The following is a 14,578-nucleotide window of genomic DNA, read 5'->3' on the forward strand; positions in this document are numbered from 1 at the left end:
TAGGAACGAGCAACTTAAGCGTGAATTAGATAAATCGCAGTCTCCTTCAGTCTGGCAAACAAGAAAGTGTACCATTGTATTTTAAGGTAAGTTCTTGCCTTCTTATGTATCTTATTAAATATATATGATATAAATAATAATATAAATATAAATAAATAATTCCAATTATTGTTTCATGTGAATTTTACACGAAATCTCGCCTAGATAATTGATTGTTTTTAAACTGATTCCTGAGCACAAGGTGGTAGGTTAAACGTAACCAAGAAACATTCAGTCTATATACTCAATATATTACATCGATATTTGTATAAAAATAATTCCATTATATCAATAATTATAAAAATATAATTAGTAAAATTAATTCTTAAAATTTGCATTTTTGCAATTTTAAAACACTGTAATTTTAATCATGTGAAAATTGTAATCTTAATAATTCATTAATATTTTATGTATTATAACTTCAAGATTATTATGTGAATTTATATCTTATATATATAATAATTTCAAAATTAATACGATTGCGTATGATGTAAATGAGTAAAACATATTATGTCCAAAGCATTTTACGTATCACTCTTATTTCTTAATACTTTCTATTATGTCTCTAAAGTTTACTAAAAAAAATACTACTACTTTCCCTCTGTTTTTTTAACGAGTATGTAATTATACCTTATATTTACCTACTTCCTTAATCACTGTTCCATATCTGATTCTTTTCAAAGTAATATATATGACTTATTGCAGTAGATATATACTCTAAATTACATTCCAACAACAATTTAATATTTATGTATAACAATTTCTTTTCCTTTATCGAGAATTACAATTATTTTTAAACTGGAAGAACAATTAAGTAAATGGAATAATCATTATTATTCGCTAAGTTTATGATAACTAATAAATATTAATTAGTATCTAGTAACTATTACCATAATATTTAACTATATACTTAACACAATACATTATTGGTGCACAAAAAACATCAATAAAATTAATATTTATACTTTATATTACTTTTGCCGATTACTTTTTAATAGCTACTTTTATCAACAACAATTAAGATACATGCCACGTTCGAAATATGCAGTCGAATCATCGAGCAGCCATTACAATGAATCTATCGAATCCGATGAAACTAAATTATAGAATAAAAGTTTCGATAAAATGAAATAAAATTTCAAACAAATTTTAATTACCTTGAGATATTTGCAGAATGTAAAATAATTCGTAGAAAGTAACAGCATCGTCGTCAGTAACTCTGGTTTTCGTTGATGCACTCACTTCGAATAAATTACCGTCTAAGAAAACTATGTAGTCCATTTTCATTTTACGTTCGTAAGAAACTATTTTCTACCTTTCACGGAAGTAAAAGTACAAGACTATGTCTATGACATAACTTCGTTTTTAGGTATACACAATAAGCAAAAATGCGTGTGCTAAAGAAAAAGTGTCAGAAACAAATAAGATATCCATCGAGTTTCGAAAAATTGAAATGCGTGAATTAAGCATGAAACGAGTTTACTGGAGTGAATGTAAACTAATGGAAATCAAGTAGTGTCGCGTGTACTATGTACACATTTTACTACGCGAATCAGTGCATAAACTCCGTTCAACTTCGTTTACAAATAAATCCTGTTACGTTTCACCCATCTTAACCTCTCCGGTACACGCGTCAACTACAAAAACTATGAGCGTACTAACGACAATTTTTCGCGTCACAATTTTTTCACTTACGAAAGCACGAAATACCTTTTGTTAATATCTCGAAGAAGAAACTGGGCATTTGATTGATGCGAGCGAAAGCGATAAAACTGTTGCGCGACAATTTTCCGTTTATGCGCGTAACCTAATGATCGAGAACCATTCAATGCGACCCCATAGTCAAACGTCAACTGAAGTCTACAATACGATATACAAATGCCCTTGCTCGCGACGTGGTTGTTAAATGATACCACACAGCGAACGAGCGCCATACTAAATCAAATTGTAAATCAAATATTCAATGGAATAAAGAAAAATTTTAGTAAACTCTTAATTGTATCGATATTTGTTAACTTCTTCATTGGCTGAAATATCATATTAGTATTCGCAAGATGATATAAGATTTATTAAAGTCTGTCTATTTAAACTATAGGTATATGTAAATAAATACTAGGTAGATAATATGTACTTAAAAATTTGTTTCGTATGTTAAGAAATTGAAATATACAACAATATATGTATAATTAAAATATAAATTAAATTTGGTCCCTCGTCTAAATTTTTTAATTCGACATTAGAATCTGAAAGTTTCGGATAGTTTGGATTAAACAATTTAAATTACAAATCTTTCAATTAATATTTAAATATGTAATAAATGATAAGTAAAAGTAAATATTGGTTTCATTCTCAGAAAATCCCAAATCTAAGAAATATATAAGGAATACAAAAGTACATATTACAAATCAAAGTTTTAGAAATTTATGTTTTAAAACTTCAAACTTCTACAATATGGGATTTGATAGTATTTGCTATGGCTGCACAGAGGGACCAACGATATTTTGTATTCAAAGAAAGTCCAGAAATGACAGAAACAAAGAAAACACTTTTATCTTATAAAATAGGTCGCACCTACGACATTCTTGTCAATACCATAAAAATCAAACAGTCTTCGAGGATTTAAGATCGAAAAGAAATATATAAGATATTTTACCAAATCTGGGAGAAAATTGCATAAAAACAATTTCCTTGCTATTCCAATATTTATACCGATATCAAATAACAAAACTACAATATGGTGGACTTTGTAATAAATAAATTAAATTTCTACAAAATAAATATCTTTCAGAATACAAACGGATGAAGTATTTAAATATATGTTTGTATTTCATCAAATTAATTCATCTGCTAATTACTTTTTCCAAGTACTGTACATTATTAACGCGCATCTAGCTACATCTTTGATTTCGGTTAATTTACTCGCAATATAAATCGTGTTTCACTACGTCGTTTCTTTTTACGTCAGAGTCAATTTGCTATTTAATTTGAAAGAAACCGACTACATTCATCGAAGTAGAGCTACATAGCAATAATTAAGTGCATTTTTGTATATATAGTATGATATACAGTAGACAATAAAAATATTTGTATATCCCTTCTATCACAATTTATCTATCATAATATATAAATAGTAGTTCGTTAAATCCAACGTCTATTTATTAATTTATCCATTGTATAAGTGCATACATATAAAATTTCTATCATTTAATAATATCTTCATTCAATTACAAAAAGTCAGTATCCAATTAATAACCATAACAATGCGTATATGCTTTTTATATCAGCTGCAGTCACGTATAGCCGTATATAGAAAATCTTTGAAAAAGATAGCCTTCATACATGAGATCGCGAAGGAGATTATAAATTATAATAAAACGAAATACGAGATGTCAAAAACTAAAATCATATCTAATTGAACGAACTGTGTATGGAAGTTTTCATCGTAAACATCATCTTCGTTTATACCGATTTTAAATCATAATAAATATTATTAAGTAAGTAACGTAATAATATAAGTATATTATATTCCAATCGACACGATCTCATATGTGCAAGTATTTTGCTTTGACTCTATAAAAATAGATAAATATGAAATAGTGGAATGCCCCATGTAAAACTAACAGCGAAACGTAACAATCGGAACAAATTGAAGAAATTAGCGATAATTAGCGAACGTTTTCGCAGCGTTCTGCTTATGACAATCTGAATGTCATGCCGATTGAAAATTTAATTACATCGCGACGCAGGCTACTGCAAGCTTTACTTGTGTTTCCATCTAATTATTCAAATCGTATTTGTCCAAACTGTGGCACCGTTCCAACCAATAATATGTACTATCTCATTAATATAATATAATAATTCCACCGGAATTATTGGTCGAATCGAAATGCTACATCAAAAGCTATATCAAGCTCGAAATAAAAAGTTGTTCGTTCTCAACTAGTGTCATTGCATTATATAAATAATAATAACAGAATTGATTTGAGAATATTATCAAATCAAAACTATTTTAGTGCTATGTTTATCTCGATATTTATAAAACATTTATTTTATTAAAAAAAGATTTGTGCGTCTCTCTCTCTCTCTCTCTCTCTCTCTCTCTCTCTCTCTCTCTCTCTCTCTCTCTCTCTCTCTCTCTCTCTCTCTCTCTCTCTCTCTCTCTCTCTCTGCCTAAATACTATAAAATTATTAAATAAGATTTTTCCATGGCACAGTAATTTTACATGCACAAAAATCCCAATGATTTGAAAGGAACGTTGAATTTTCACGTATACATACACGACGCATCGCTGCGACTTCTCGCACTCGCCTCCTTCATTTTCCTCCCCCAGAACAGCACTTTCGTTATGCTCCAGATCCTCCCTTTGCTCCTCGCCGCTAGCCATACGGAAAATCTAAAGTGGTAATAAGCCAACGCGTTTTGAGTTTCCCAGTCAGTCGGTTCTCGCGTTGGCAAAGACCAGCCGAACGAAGCTGATCTCTTTTATTCCACGGAAAGATGCCACCCGGACATAAACGGAAAAAATGTACAGCTTACAACGAATAGTTGGATACAGGACAGTCATTCTTCTCCTTTACCATGAACGTAAGAAGAACTTTCTTCCTTCGCTCTCACGTGTTTGAAAGATATTTACGCATTTCCATTTAACGCGGCCGAAATTGTGTCATCGATAGAACGTTATTAATTAACATAATTTTCCAATATATAATATTCTAATGCTAATAGATGAATCGTCGAGTGGCAAAGTGATTTTTATTATCGTTAGTCGCCTCAAAATACGCGAAAAGTTGTAAGACCTCAGTAATAAATTTTATTGATCGATGAAGGATAGCTTCGTACAGTGAAAGTGTTTAGTTGACCATCCTGATTTATAGCATGGACCAGCATATTCACTACCTTTAAGGACTAACTTTAGCATGGGAAGAAATGTCCAAAACTTAGTTCCTCCGTAAAAGTTTGATCTTCTCGAATGAATACAAAGGTCATAGTTCTATTCTTAGGGTTGCAAACTAAGCGTACCTTAGAAAGAGTAGACATTTGAAGCAACGCTTGAATAGACTTGCTTCTCTTTAACAGGATAATCTAATCATAAAATCGCAAACAAGAAATATTTGAAATTACGTTGCTCTCTAGCATCTTTACAGCACAATGACATTGATTTTTTAGAGTTAAATTGCAACAATAAATTTGATAAAGCTTGCGAATATTTTATTGTTTGGGAATTATCTTATTGTTTGGAAAGCTCAAACTGTTTAATTATCTCCTACCGATCGTTTGCTTTTGTTCAGTCTGGAATTAGCCAGATTTAAATATACCTATTGTCACATTTTCAAACTGGATTTTTTCGGAAACGAAACTTCATATCATAAACTCTTATTGCATATTTTCCCCTTATTTTTCGCCAATTCTATCAATAGTTACGGACCATTCTATATAAATGAGATGACAAAGCGATCTTCTAAATTCATACAACTACTGATATTGTTTCATACGTCAAATAAAAGTCCTGTGGATTGATGATGAGTAATTAATTATTAATATTTAATATTTAATTTGTTATTTATATATTTATTTAATATTTAATTATTTGATTAAAAAGAAAGATATATATACTACAGTTAATTCTTTAAATAGATAATTTCAATGTATAATTTGCTAACTTCATAAGTACTGTTTTTAGCTACTAATTTGTCATTAATTTGTACTTTTTAATACAAATTCGCATACTGCTGAAACAAATACTGTTACTGTTGAATATTTACGGGCGGTAATATATAGATTTACCTGAAGATGGATTGAAATACAATAAGATAAATGACGGTAGTAGAAGACGCCCTTCACTTTTCTTTAGTCTCTTGAATTTGACAATTGCCTGCTCATATATTAGAGAAATATCCTGACAGGGATTTTGTTGTTCTTTTATTATTATTATTATTATTGTTTATTATACTATTGTTAAATTACTAATTTATTCCCCTCCGTAATTAATTATGTTGGAATTTCAACCTCGGGATAGTATTTTATTGATATTTGTACTTTAAAACTTTACACTTCGTTTTCAGTCAAATTTATAATTTACTTAATTAATATTTGTGATAGTAGCTAATCAAATTATAACTATTTGCTAGACAATCAGTTCTACGAACTGTATGGGTACCTTAATAGATTGAATCAGTTTTTATATTTGATCTGTAATCAACTTTTGTGAATGGTAAATTTTATTTTATTTGTTGCAGTTGATTTCGAGATGAACCTCGCATTTATACTACAGTTTTTTGCCGTGCTATTTCTTTCGGATTTAATAGTAACAACCGTGGGCACGGTTTTCTTCTCATCCTTATTTTCGCTGCCGAAAGTGAAAATTAACTTTCAACCGCCGAAAACTAAACAGAAGCCACATATCATCATTATTCTTGCTGATGACTTGGTATGTACAAATAACAGCAGAGAATCGATATATCGTGTCCGTAAAAAAAGACGTTATAATTAAACAAAGTAACATTATATCAGATGCGAAGGAAGATTCTGAAAATAAAACTATAAATATACCAAAGAATTAAGAATTTTGTATCTTTTTAGTTAAGAATATTTCTCGCAAAATCCATATCAATTTTTATCGAAATAGAAACTAAAAATATATTTTTATCGTAATTTTACGATAATATTCATGATATTCATCTATTGGTATTAATATTTAATATATATTTAATATAAATTAAATAATATATCATTCAGATGTACTGAAAATAAAAGACAATAATATTCATATCTTCGATTACTTAAAAAATGTTTATTTAATATCATTGCATAGGGTTGGAACGACGTAAGCTTTCACGGATCGGATCAAATTCCTACGCCGAACATCGACGCCCTTGCATACAATGGTATCATCTTAAATAATCATTACGTTCCGGCATTGTGCACGCCAAGCAGATCCGCTTTGATGACTGGAAAAAACCCGATTCATCTGGGTATGCAACATTCTGTTCTCTATCCATCCGAACCACGAGGGCTTCCTCTAAGTGAGAAACTATTACCGCAGGTAGGTTTCTGAACGAATCACGCAACGTGAGTTTCTTTCGATTTTATCTTCTTAATAAAATCATTTGTTAGGAAACTTACTAAATACTATGTTCTACTAAATATAATATATTACATAACTACTTTGCATTAGTACTATTAGCATAACTTATATATTAATATATAATTATATATATTAATAGTAATATTTGCATAACTTTACATAGCATTGATAGTGACGCAAGTACAAAGATTTCAAACTTACTTTTATTAAATACGAAATCTACGTTATATTTCTATTTCTATCACGTAAAATGGCATATTTATAGTGGCATTAGTTTTGCGTTAGACGGCAGTTACATCAATAAAGCCTATATTTAGTATTTTCAAAAATATAAATTTTAAGAAGTCTCTCCTGTAAAATTTACATTTCTTAAGTTGTGCCAATTAATTAATGCCAAGTAACGATATTAACTATATAATATAGTATTATCTATATTAAATAGTATTTATTGGGAAGTTTATTTAAAGTATTTTACAATTCTTCTCACGAATAACTTCTATGTATAATCATAGTAAATTCTTTGTTAATCCATGATCATTTGCGTGATCAAGCAAATTTACCATAAAGCAAATATTAAAATATCAGAATCTGCTTGATCAGAATACAATAGAATTATTCAAATAATGGAAGCTAGAATATATTCTTTATTTTTAAATAGAGAAAATTCTCTACTTTGAAATAAAAAAAAATTTGACGTAACTGCTGGCAATTCACCGAAAGATGCAGTCATGCTTATTCGAAATATTTACAATAATTCTTTATATTAATCGTAACTATTCTTATAAATTACTTTCCCGCAAATGTACTTCAATAACTTAGCATTGCCTATGGTCTCGAGTGTACCAAATTATCAGAATTCATAAATTCATTAGTATATGTTTAATTATATCGTAATTTCGATTAAATATTCATATGTTTTCTGTAATAAGAAAATCTTACTCTAATCAAATCACTGGATTAAATTACCGGAATTAATTATAAGAAACTATTTGTTATGATTTTCTCCGCGTTATCGATATCACAGAAAATACGTAAGTATGTCGGAAACTATAAATGGTACAAAAAGATTTGAAATAAATGTACGATTTCGAGGGGTACATACCATGCCGATATTTACTTTACCTTGCAATGATCTTGAAATGCCCTATGAAGGTCACAGTTACATTTTTAAATGAGAATTATGTATATGTTGTTATATGATGTACGTTCATATATATCTTTACTCCATATTCTTGTGAACGACATAAAAACATTTTTAAAAGTCTAAGCGAATGATTAATTTAAGTTTAATGCATTAAACTACGATTTGGACAAAAACTTAATATAGTTTTCGTACGAATGTTTGTTTCAGTATTTACAGGAGATAGGCTATAAAACACACGCTGTGGGAAAATGGCATTTAGGATATTTCAAAAAACAATATACTCCGACGTATCGTGGATTTGACTCACATTTTGGATATTGGAACGGTCTTGAGGATTATTACACTCATATCGCGCAAGAACCAGTAAATATTTTGAAAGTTAACTTCGTGATAACTTGTCATCTCTAAAATTTTATTTTCCTAAATATGAAACGTTAGAATATAAAACCTATATGAATCAGTTTTGTATAAGAAAAATTTCCTCAGGATCCACTATATAACGAATACAGAGGCTTCGATATGAGGCGAAATCTGACAGTGGCATGGGACACTGCAGGAAAATACGCTACCGATCTGTTCACAAACGAAGCTGTGCGACTGATTAACGAACACAATACTGAATGTCCAATGTTTCTATACCTGGCTCACTTGGCCGTCCATAAGGGCAATGAAAATCAACTACTACGAGCACCGGACGAAGAAATCGCCAAATTTTCATACATTCTCGACCCGGAAAGAAGAATCCAAGCAGGTAAACGTTAGTCTTTTTCTTGACAAATTATCTATTTCAATTATACCTTAACACTTTGAGGATGGTATGCTCTGACAAACATCTAGCCAGAATTCCGCGCATTTTTGGAAAAGTTTCAAAAGGTCGATGGGAAAGTTCGTTCCGATTTACGTTTCGATTCGATATACATTTATTGAATTATATAGGTTTTTTTATATATAGGTATTTTATTCCACGATCTTTCTTTATCTTTCACGCAACTTGAATATTCCATCCTTGCAGAACCTCTCAGATTTTTTGGCGAAAAACTTTTCAATATGATCTTTCATGTCGACCAAATTCCTTAAAAATCGGAACGAACTTTCCAAATAGCATTTAACAAGTGTAATATCTTATTAAGAATCAACGACCATATTTAAAGATACTTCTAGTAACGTTTCTTAGCGTGATATGCTTGAAAACAATTTCACCGATGAAGAGGTACTAAGCAAAATGTATTATTTTATTAAACTCCTTAAAAATCGGAACGAACTTCCCAAGTAGCCAATATTATATCTAATATATATATATAACGGTTTCGTATTATTCAAGCATGTTTTGTAGCATCCACTGCTTTCTTCTTACTGTTTTATTTAACGGTAGTTAACATTTTTAGAGGATACTCTCATCGCCAACAGTTAAAAAATGAAAGACGCGAATTCGCGTCGCACGTGCGCAAAGTGTTAATTTTATATCGTTTTTCAACATTTCCAAATAACAGCGTTCACAACGTACCTCCAGACCGCGGATCTGCTCTTTTAAACAATTCAAAATAGCGATCGTAATGTAAACAGATATTTAACACTCTACAATTAAAATATCAATTTACTCCCTTATCAAATTCTACGTTTTTCTAAGTAAAGAAACAATTTCCGTCGATAACAATAAAACGTACTTTCGAAGTTTCTGTGTGCGTGTTAAAAGAACAAAACATGGAAATAATATTCTAATATCGCGCTGAGTTCAAATATTATAATTTATATCTGTACTTACAGCCGTTGTATCGAAATTGGACCAAAGCGTCGGCGATGTGATGGACGCACTGCGAAGTCGCGGTATGTTGGAAAATAGCATAGTAATCTTCATGAGCGATAACGGTGCACCAACCAACGGTGTACTGAGCAATCAAGGCAGCAATTACCCTCTTCGTGGTGTAAATATATTCTACATAGAACGATTGTACGTTCGTCTGGAACAGCTGAAACTTTGAGAATTTTTCAGATAAAGAACAGTCCATGGGAAGGTGGAACGAGAGGAGTCGCAGCTATCTGGAGTCCCCTGATTAGAAAATCTAAAAGAGTGTCGAATCAAATGATGTTCATGTCCGATTGGCTACCTACGCTTCTATCTGCAGCAGGTTAATAGAATAATGTTAAAAGTATTAAAATCATTCTACGGTACTAGAAATTCGCGTTCCATTAAATTCTCATTTCTCGCAAAATTTTCAAAACAAGTGTAAGACAAATTATTAAAATTATTACAAATTATTAAGGATCAAAATTCTGCTATAAGTCACTTTACGTCCACGTTTCTATAGAAATATTTTACCATATTGATATTGTAAGATATTACGGTAAAATTACTAAAAACGGTAACAAAGACTGGATTAATTGAAACGTTTGCGAAATCAGATTGACACACGGTAAAGTTTATTTTATTCAAAACTCGTGTAACCTCTAGGAGTGGACAGGATACAACTCGGAAACATCGATGGATTCGATCTCTGGCCATCCTTGGTGTCGGACAAAATCAGTCCCAGATCCGAAATAGTTATCAACATCGATGACCTCGCTGATTATGTTGCTATTAGACGAGGCGATTTTAAATATATCATTGGTCGGACTGAAACTGGTATCGCCTGGCTTGGGGCAAGTGGAGACTCATCCGAGGGCGTTTCCCCTCGATACGATCCTTACAAAGTGTTGTACAGCAAAACTGGTGTCGCTATTTCTGGTATTATTACCGCTAAACAAGCGATGGAACTAAACGAAAAGAAAAAAGAAAACATAAGAATCGTGTACGATACTTCTTCAAAAACCAATTTTCAAGAGGAGATACTTACCAGCGAGGACATTATCAAAATGCGAACAAAAGCACAAATAAAGTGTAACGTTACAGAGAGAGATAAGGTCAGTGTCGTACGAACAAAGATCCTATTTGAAATTACATATGTTACGTATAAGTTTTCTATTTTATTTCTATTTTCACTGGTAAAAATATCATAACTTATAATAAGTTTTATAACCATCTTGTGTTGCAAACCGCTAAAAAATTTGTCTACAATTTTATTACAGATCCCTTGCGAGCCAATGATAGCACCATGTCTCTTTAATATAAAACAGGATCCTTGCGAAATGGTGAATCTTGCTGAGAGAAATCCTGTGATTTTAGCTATATTTCAAACGATTCTTATTAGGCACAGATTAACCATGATACCTCCTAGTAATTTGGATGGAGATCCCAGATCGGATCCATCGCTTTGGAATAACACCTGGACCAGTTGGGCCGAACCTAATCCATTAATGCTCGCTTATAAGAATATTAAGCAGCCTGAATATTACGCCGATCGGACGATCGCAGTAATGTCTATCATTTGTTGTTTTTTCGTCATTGGAGCAATCATTGCTTTTAACTATAAGAAAACTAATTCGAACAACTTGCGGAATCCTGAATATCAGAATTATCATGAAGGAGTCACTTGTACTATAGATAACAGCGAAGTAACATTTTCTAGTGTTGTACCAGATACAAGACGAAATGATACACCTAGACACGAAGATATAAATTGACATCTTCGAACGAGATACACGAGCGCTAAACCTCTTTTAATTACCGTAAAAATTTATTATACTCGTCGTACTCTTTTATGAAAATATTAATAATGTTCTATTTGAATTCTAATAGTTAAACTACATACGATACTTGTTCGTTTAGAAATTCACGAAATGTATTGAATGAAAGCGTGTACAGAAGTTTCACGGCTTTTATCTCGTGTCATCTCGTTCTTTACTTTCCTATAGAAAATGTGATCCATACGATATACAGAAGTATTATATCGTTAATAGGATGACAACGATAAAATACAAATTCCAGGTTTAAAGGTACCGCTTGTTCAGTAAGTTTGTTGTACTTTGAGAAAAATTCATCGAATAATTCGCAACATTTGTAAATAGTCGACAATCTTAATTAATGCTTACGAAATATTCATACTGATTAAAAACAAAAATTACACTTATGATTATGAATTAGATTATATCACTTCTAACAGAATTAAACACACGCGCACGTGTGTTCATTTAACTAAGATCTGTCACATGAATGATCAACAATAAAAACACTTTTATGAATAAATACTTCAGTTTCATAATTTATTTATTCACCGACGCTTTCTTGTCTCTGTACAAAATTTCATGGAAATAGAAAGTTCGAATCATCGCATTTAAAAAGCAACAAATACGGCACTTCCATTTGCGATCGATATCTAGATTTCGATGATCTTATGTTTTGCCACCATTTTATTTCAATTTGCTATCAATTTCATCGATACCGTTTACGTCAATAAACGGTTGGCAAATCACAGAGAATTTGCATAAAACGCATTTTGAACAAAACTGTTTGGAAAAACTATAAAGAGTAACCATCGGAACAAATATTCTTCCATCAGATATCGGAACTCGATACCCGAGAAACATCTTATACTATTAACAATTTCATAGCTAATAAAATAACTGAAATATACAGTTTTTCTTCAAGGCAATGTTTCGTTATAATGTATCTAAACACAAAAGCTATACAACGATTATAATACAGTTTAGTCATGCTCTCACACTCTCTTTTCCTCTGAAGAGATGGAGCAACTTTTCCGTTTTAAAAGCTTCAGGAGAAGTTCCTTTAGAAGCACGACGCGATTAATGTTCCAACGCTCAGAATTGTCACATTAAAAATACAGACACCTTTGCATCCTTGAAGCACAGGAATACGTGCGTCACATCTTTAATCGCGTTTATCTCGTTCGATCTAGTCTAATTACAGGAATAGCCCCGGCAGTTGGCACTTGGCAGGAATGTATCCAGAAGGCAAGGATGGTGTTCACTTCACCGTCATTAATATTCCATCACATGTGCACCACCTTTGGCGTGCTACAATTACGTTGACATCGTGTTAATATTAATTATCTTATGATAAACATTTCTTGGATATACAAATTTCGAAAAAGAAATAATAATGCATTGTCTCGCGATTCTAAATATTTTCTTGAATTTATAAATCAAAATATAAAATGAAAGGAACGGATGAGAGAAAAAAATTTCATTCAACATTGAGATTAAGCATCCAAATATTTTATAGAATTAAAAACGATTAGTGAAAAGGTCAATGACTGTTATTATCTCTTTTTATTAATCAAAACTAATCTATACTGATATAATTAGAAAACTACCTTTTTCCCCACAGCCAATTCAGCAAAACACTCGACTGACTCTGAACATCCCTAGCTGTAAGCAGAAAATTAGAAAATTTGTAGCCAACGCTTTAAAAATACCTTGAAACTTCTATAAAAATCTTACAAAACATTTTCCTAAAATTTTATATCTTGTTAAATTTCTCTTCAAACTAATCAAATGTTCTACTACATCACTTTTATGATAATGATTAAGATTTAAAAAAAAGCTTAAAATATAATGAAAAACAAAACACGTACAAAGCCAAACGAGAGTCCTACGTACTATTGCTTAATACTCTGGAAGATGAAAACTGGAAATTTTAAATATGCCTGAGGATACATACAGAGTGTATAATTTGCATTGACGAGCCGGGCAGCTGCTTCTGGGGGCAAGGTACTTAGAACGTCTTTGTGCGCTAGCAAAGACATTTGCTGTGTGTGCCTTAATTCTCGTTCATCCCTCAATCGCACGTCTTTTGCGTGGCTCACCGTTTGCAGCTGCGACAGCCTAAAGGGAAAACTAGCTTGTACAGTGAAATAAGGAGCTTACTATACTACTCACAAACACATCTTAACATATTTCCGCCGAGGAAAATATAAAGTTAATTCTCTCCTTACGAATGAAGTGTTCAGAAACGAATTTACCACTGCATTCACACATTTAAAGCTCTTATAAGTAGCTTATGTCTTTACAACCAGCTGATCCGTGAATTTATTAAATTGAACCCATTAAAGTCCAATTTCTATGTTTTCTTTTCTTTTGTTCAATCTAGAGATGCTATACAGGGTGTCTCCGAAATCATACTACAAACGATCGGGTGGTGATTTTATATGCAAAAATAGGTCAGAAAAAGAAAAGAATATCACTTTTTTATTTAAGGCTCCGTTTTCGAAAAAAATAAGTTTAAAAGCCCATCAGGTATCCTGCATTAGCTGGAAATTTCGAATTATGAAACTTTTGTTTCTGCTCGTGTCTGTATTATTAAACGTGGACAATGTCACGATTTGCTAAGCTTTCAAACACACTTCTCTTGAAAATGAGGCGTTAAACGAAAAAATGTTATTCCTTTCGGCTTATTTTTGCACGTAAAATCACCTCC

At 31.5% G+C, this 14,578-nt stretch overlaps 3 protein-coding genes across 9 annotated transcripts in view; 1 reads left to right on the forward strand and 2 right to left on the reverse strand.

Annotated features, from left to right (window-relative positions):
* Positions 1-1,959, reverse strand: part of Grd (GABA-gated ion channel) — a 90,305-nt gene extending 88,346 nt beyond the window's left edge. The window contains exon 1 of one of the 2 annotated variants that reach the window (XM_072001139.1): positions 1,197-1,959. In XM_072001139.1, coding sequence (XP_071857240.1) covers positions 1,197-1,326 — 130 coding nt within the window. In that variant the 5' untranslated portion in view covers positions 1,327-1,959. The remainder of the gene's footprint in view (positions 1-1,196) is intronic. The other variant, XM_072001148.1, reaches the window with a different exon arrangement.
* LOC139986088 (arylsulfatase B) lies at positions 1-12,390 on the forward strand. 2 transcript variants are annotated; one of them, XM_072001125.1, is made up of 9 exons: positions 1-86; positions 6,277-6,467; positions 6,852-7,082; positions 8,476-8,631; positions 8,755-9,019; positions 10,033-10,190; positions 10,259-10,394; positions 10,718-11,166; positions 11,332-12,390. In XM_072001125.1, the coding sequence occupies exons 2-9, from the start codon at positions 6,288-6,290 to the stop codon at positions 11,824-11,826; spliced, it is 2,070 nt and encodes a 689-aa protein (XP_071857226.1). In that variant the 5' UTR covers positions 1-86; positions 6,277-6,287; the 3' UTR covers positions 11,827-12,390. The 2 variants fall into 2 exon arrangements, with proteins under 2 accessions (XP_071857226.1, XP_071857217.1); XM_072001116.1 differs by lacking the exon at positions 1-86 and adding an exon at positions 4,329-4,624.
* LOC139986029 (uncharacterized) overlaps positions 12,385-14,578 on the reverse strand; it is a 16,688-nt gene continuing 14,494 nt past the window's right edge. For 4 of the 5 annotated variants that reach the window (XM_072001066.1, XM_072001068.1, XM_072001058.1 and 1 more), the window contains 3 exons: positions 13,823-13,986; positions 13,476-13,530; positions 12,385-13,176 (listed from right to left, as the gene is read on the reverse strand). In XM_072001066.1, the coding sequence (XP_071857167.1) occupies positions 13,152-13,176; positions 13,476-13,530; positions 13,823-13,986 (244 nt within the window). In that variant the 3' untranslated portion in view covers positions 12,385-13,151. The remainder of the gene's footprint in view (positions 13,177-13,475; positions 13,531-13,822; positions 13,987-14,578) is intronic. The other variant, XR_011799558.1, reaches the window with a different exon arrangement.

The sequence above is a fragment of the Bombus fervidus genome, chromosome 1 (genome assembly GCF_041682495.2).
Source record: "Bombus fervidus isolate BK054 chromosome 1, iyBomFerv1, whole genome shotgun sequence".
NCBI lineage: Eukaryota > Metazoa > Arthropoda > Insecta > Hymenoptera > Apidae > Bombus > Bombus fervidus.

What these genes read in the sequence shown, in the direction of transcription:
- LOC139986088 (XM_072001116.1), top strand. Translation starts at nt 4,564, where the DNA reads ATGTACAGCTTACAACGAATAGTTGGATACAGGACAGTCATTCTTCTC. An exon ending in TTATTCTTGCTGATGACTTG is followed by an intron (nt 6,468 to 6,851) that starts GTATGTACAAAT and finishes ATCATTGCATAG; the next exon opens with GGTTGGAACGACGTAAGCTT. An exon ending in GCAATTACCCTCTTCGTGGT is followed by an intron (nt 10,191 to 10,258) that starts GTAAATATATTC and finishes AGAATTTTTCAG; the next exon opens with ATAAAGAACAGTCCATGGGA.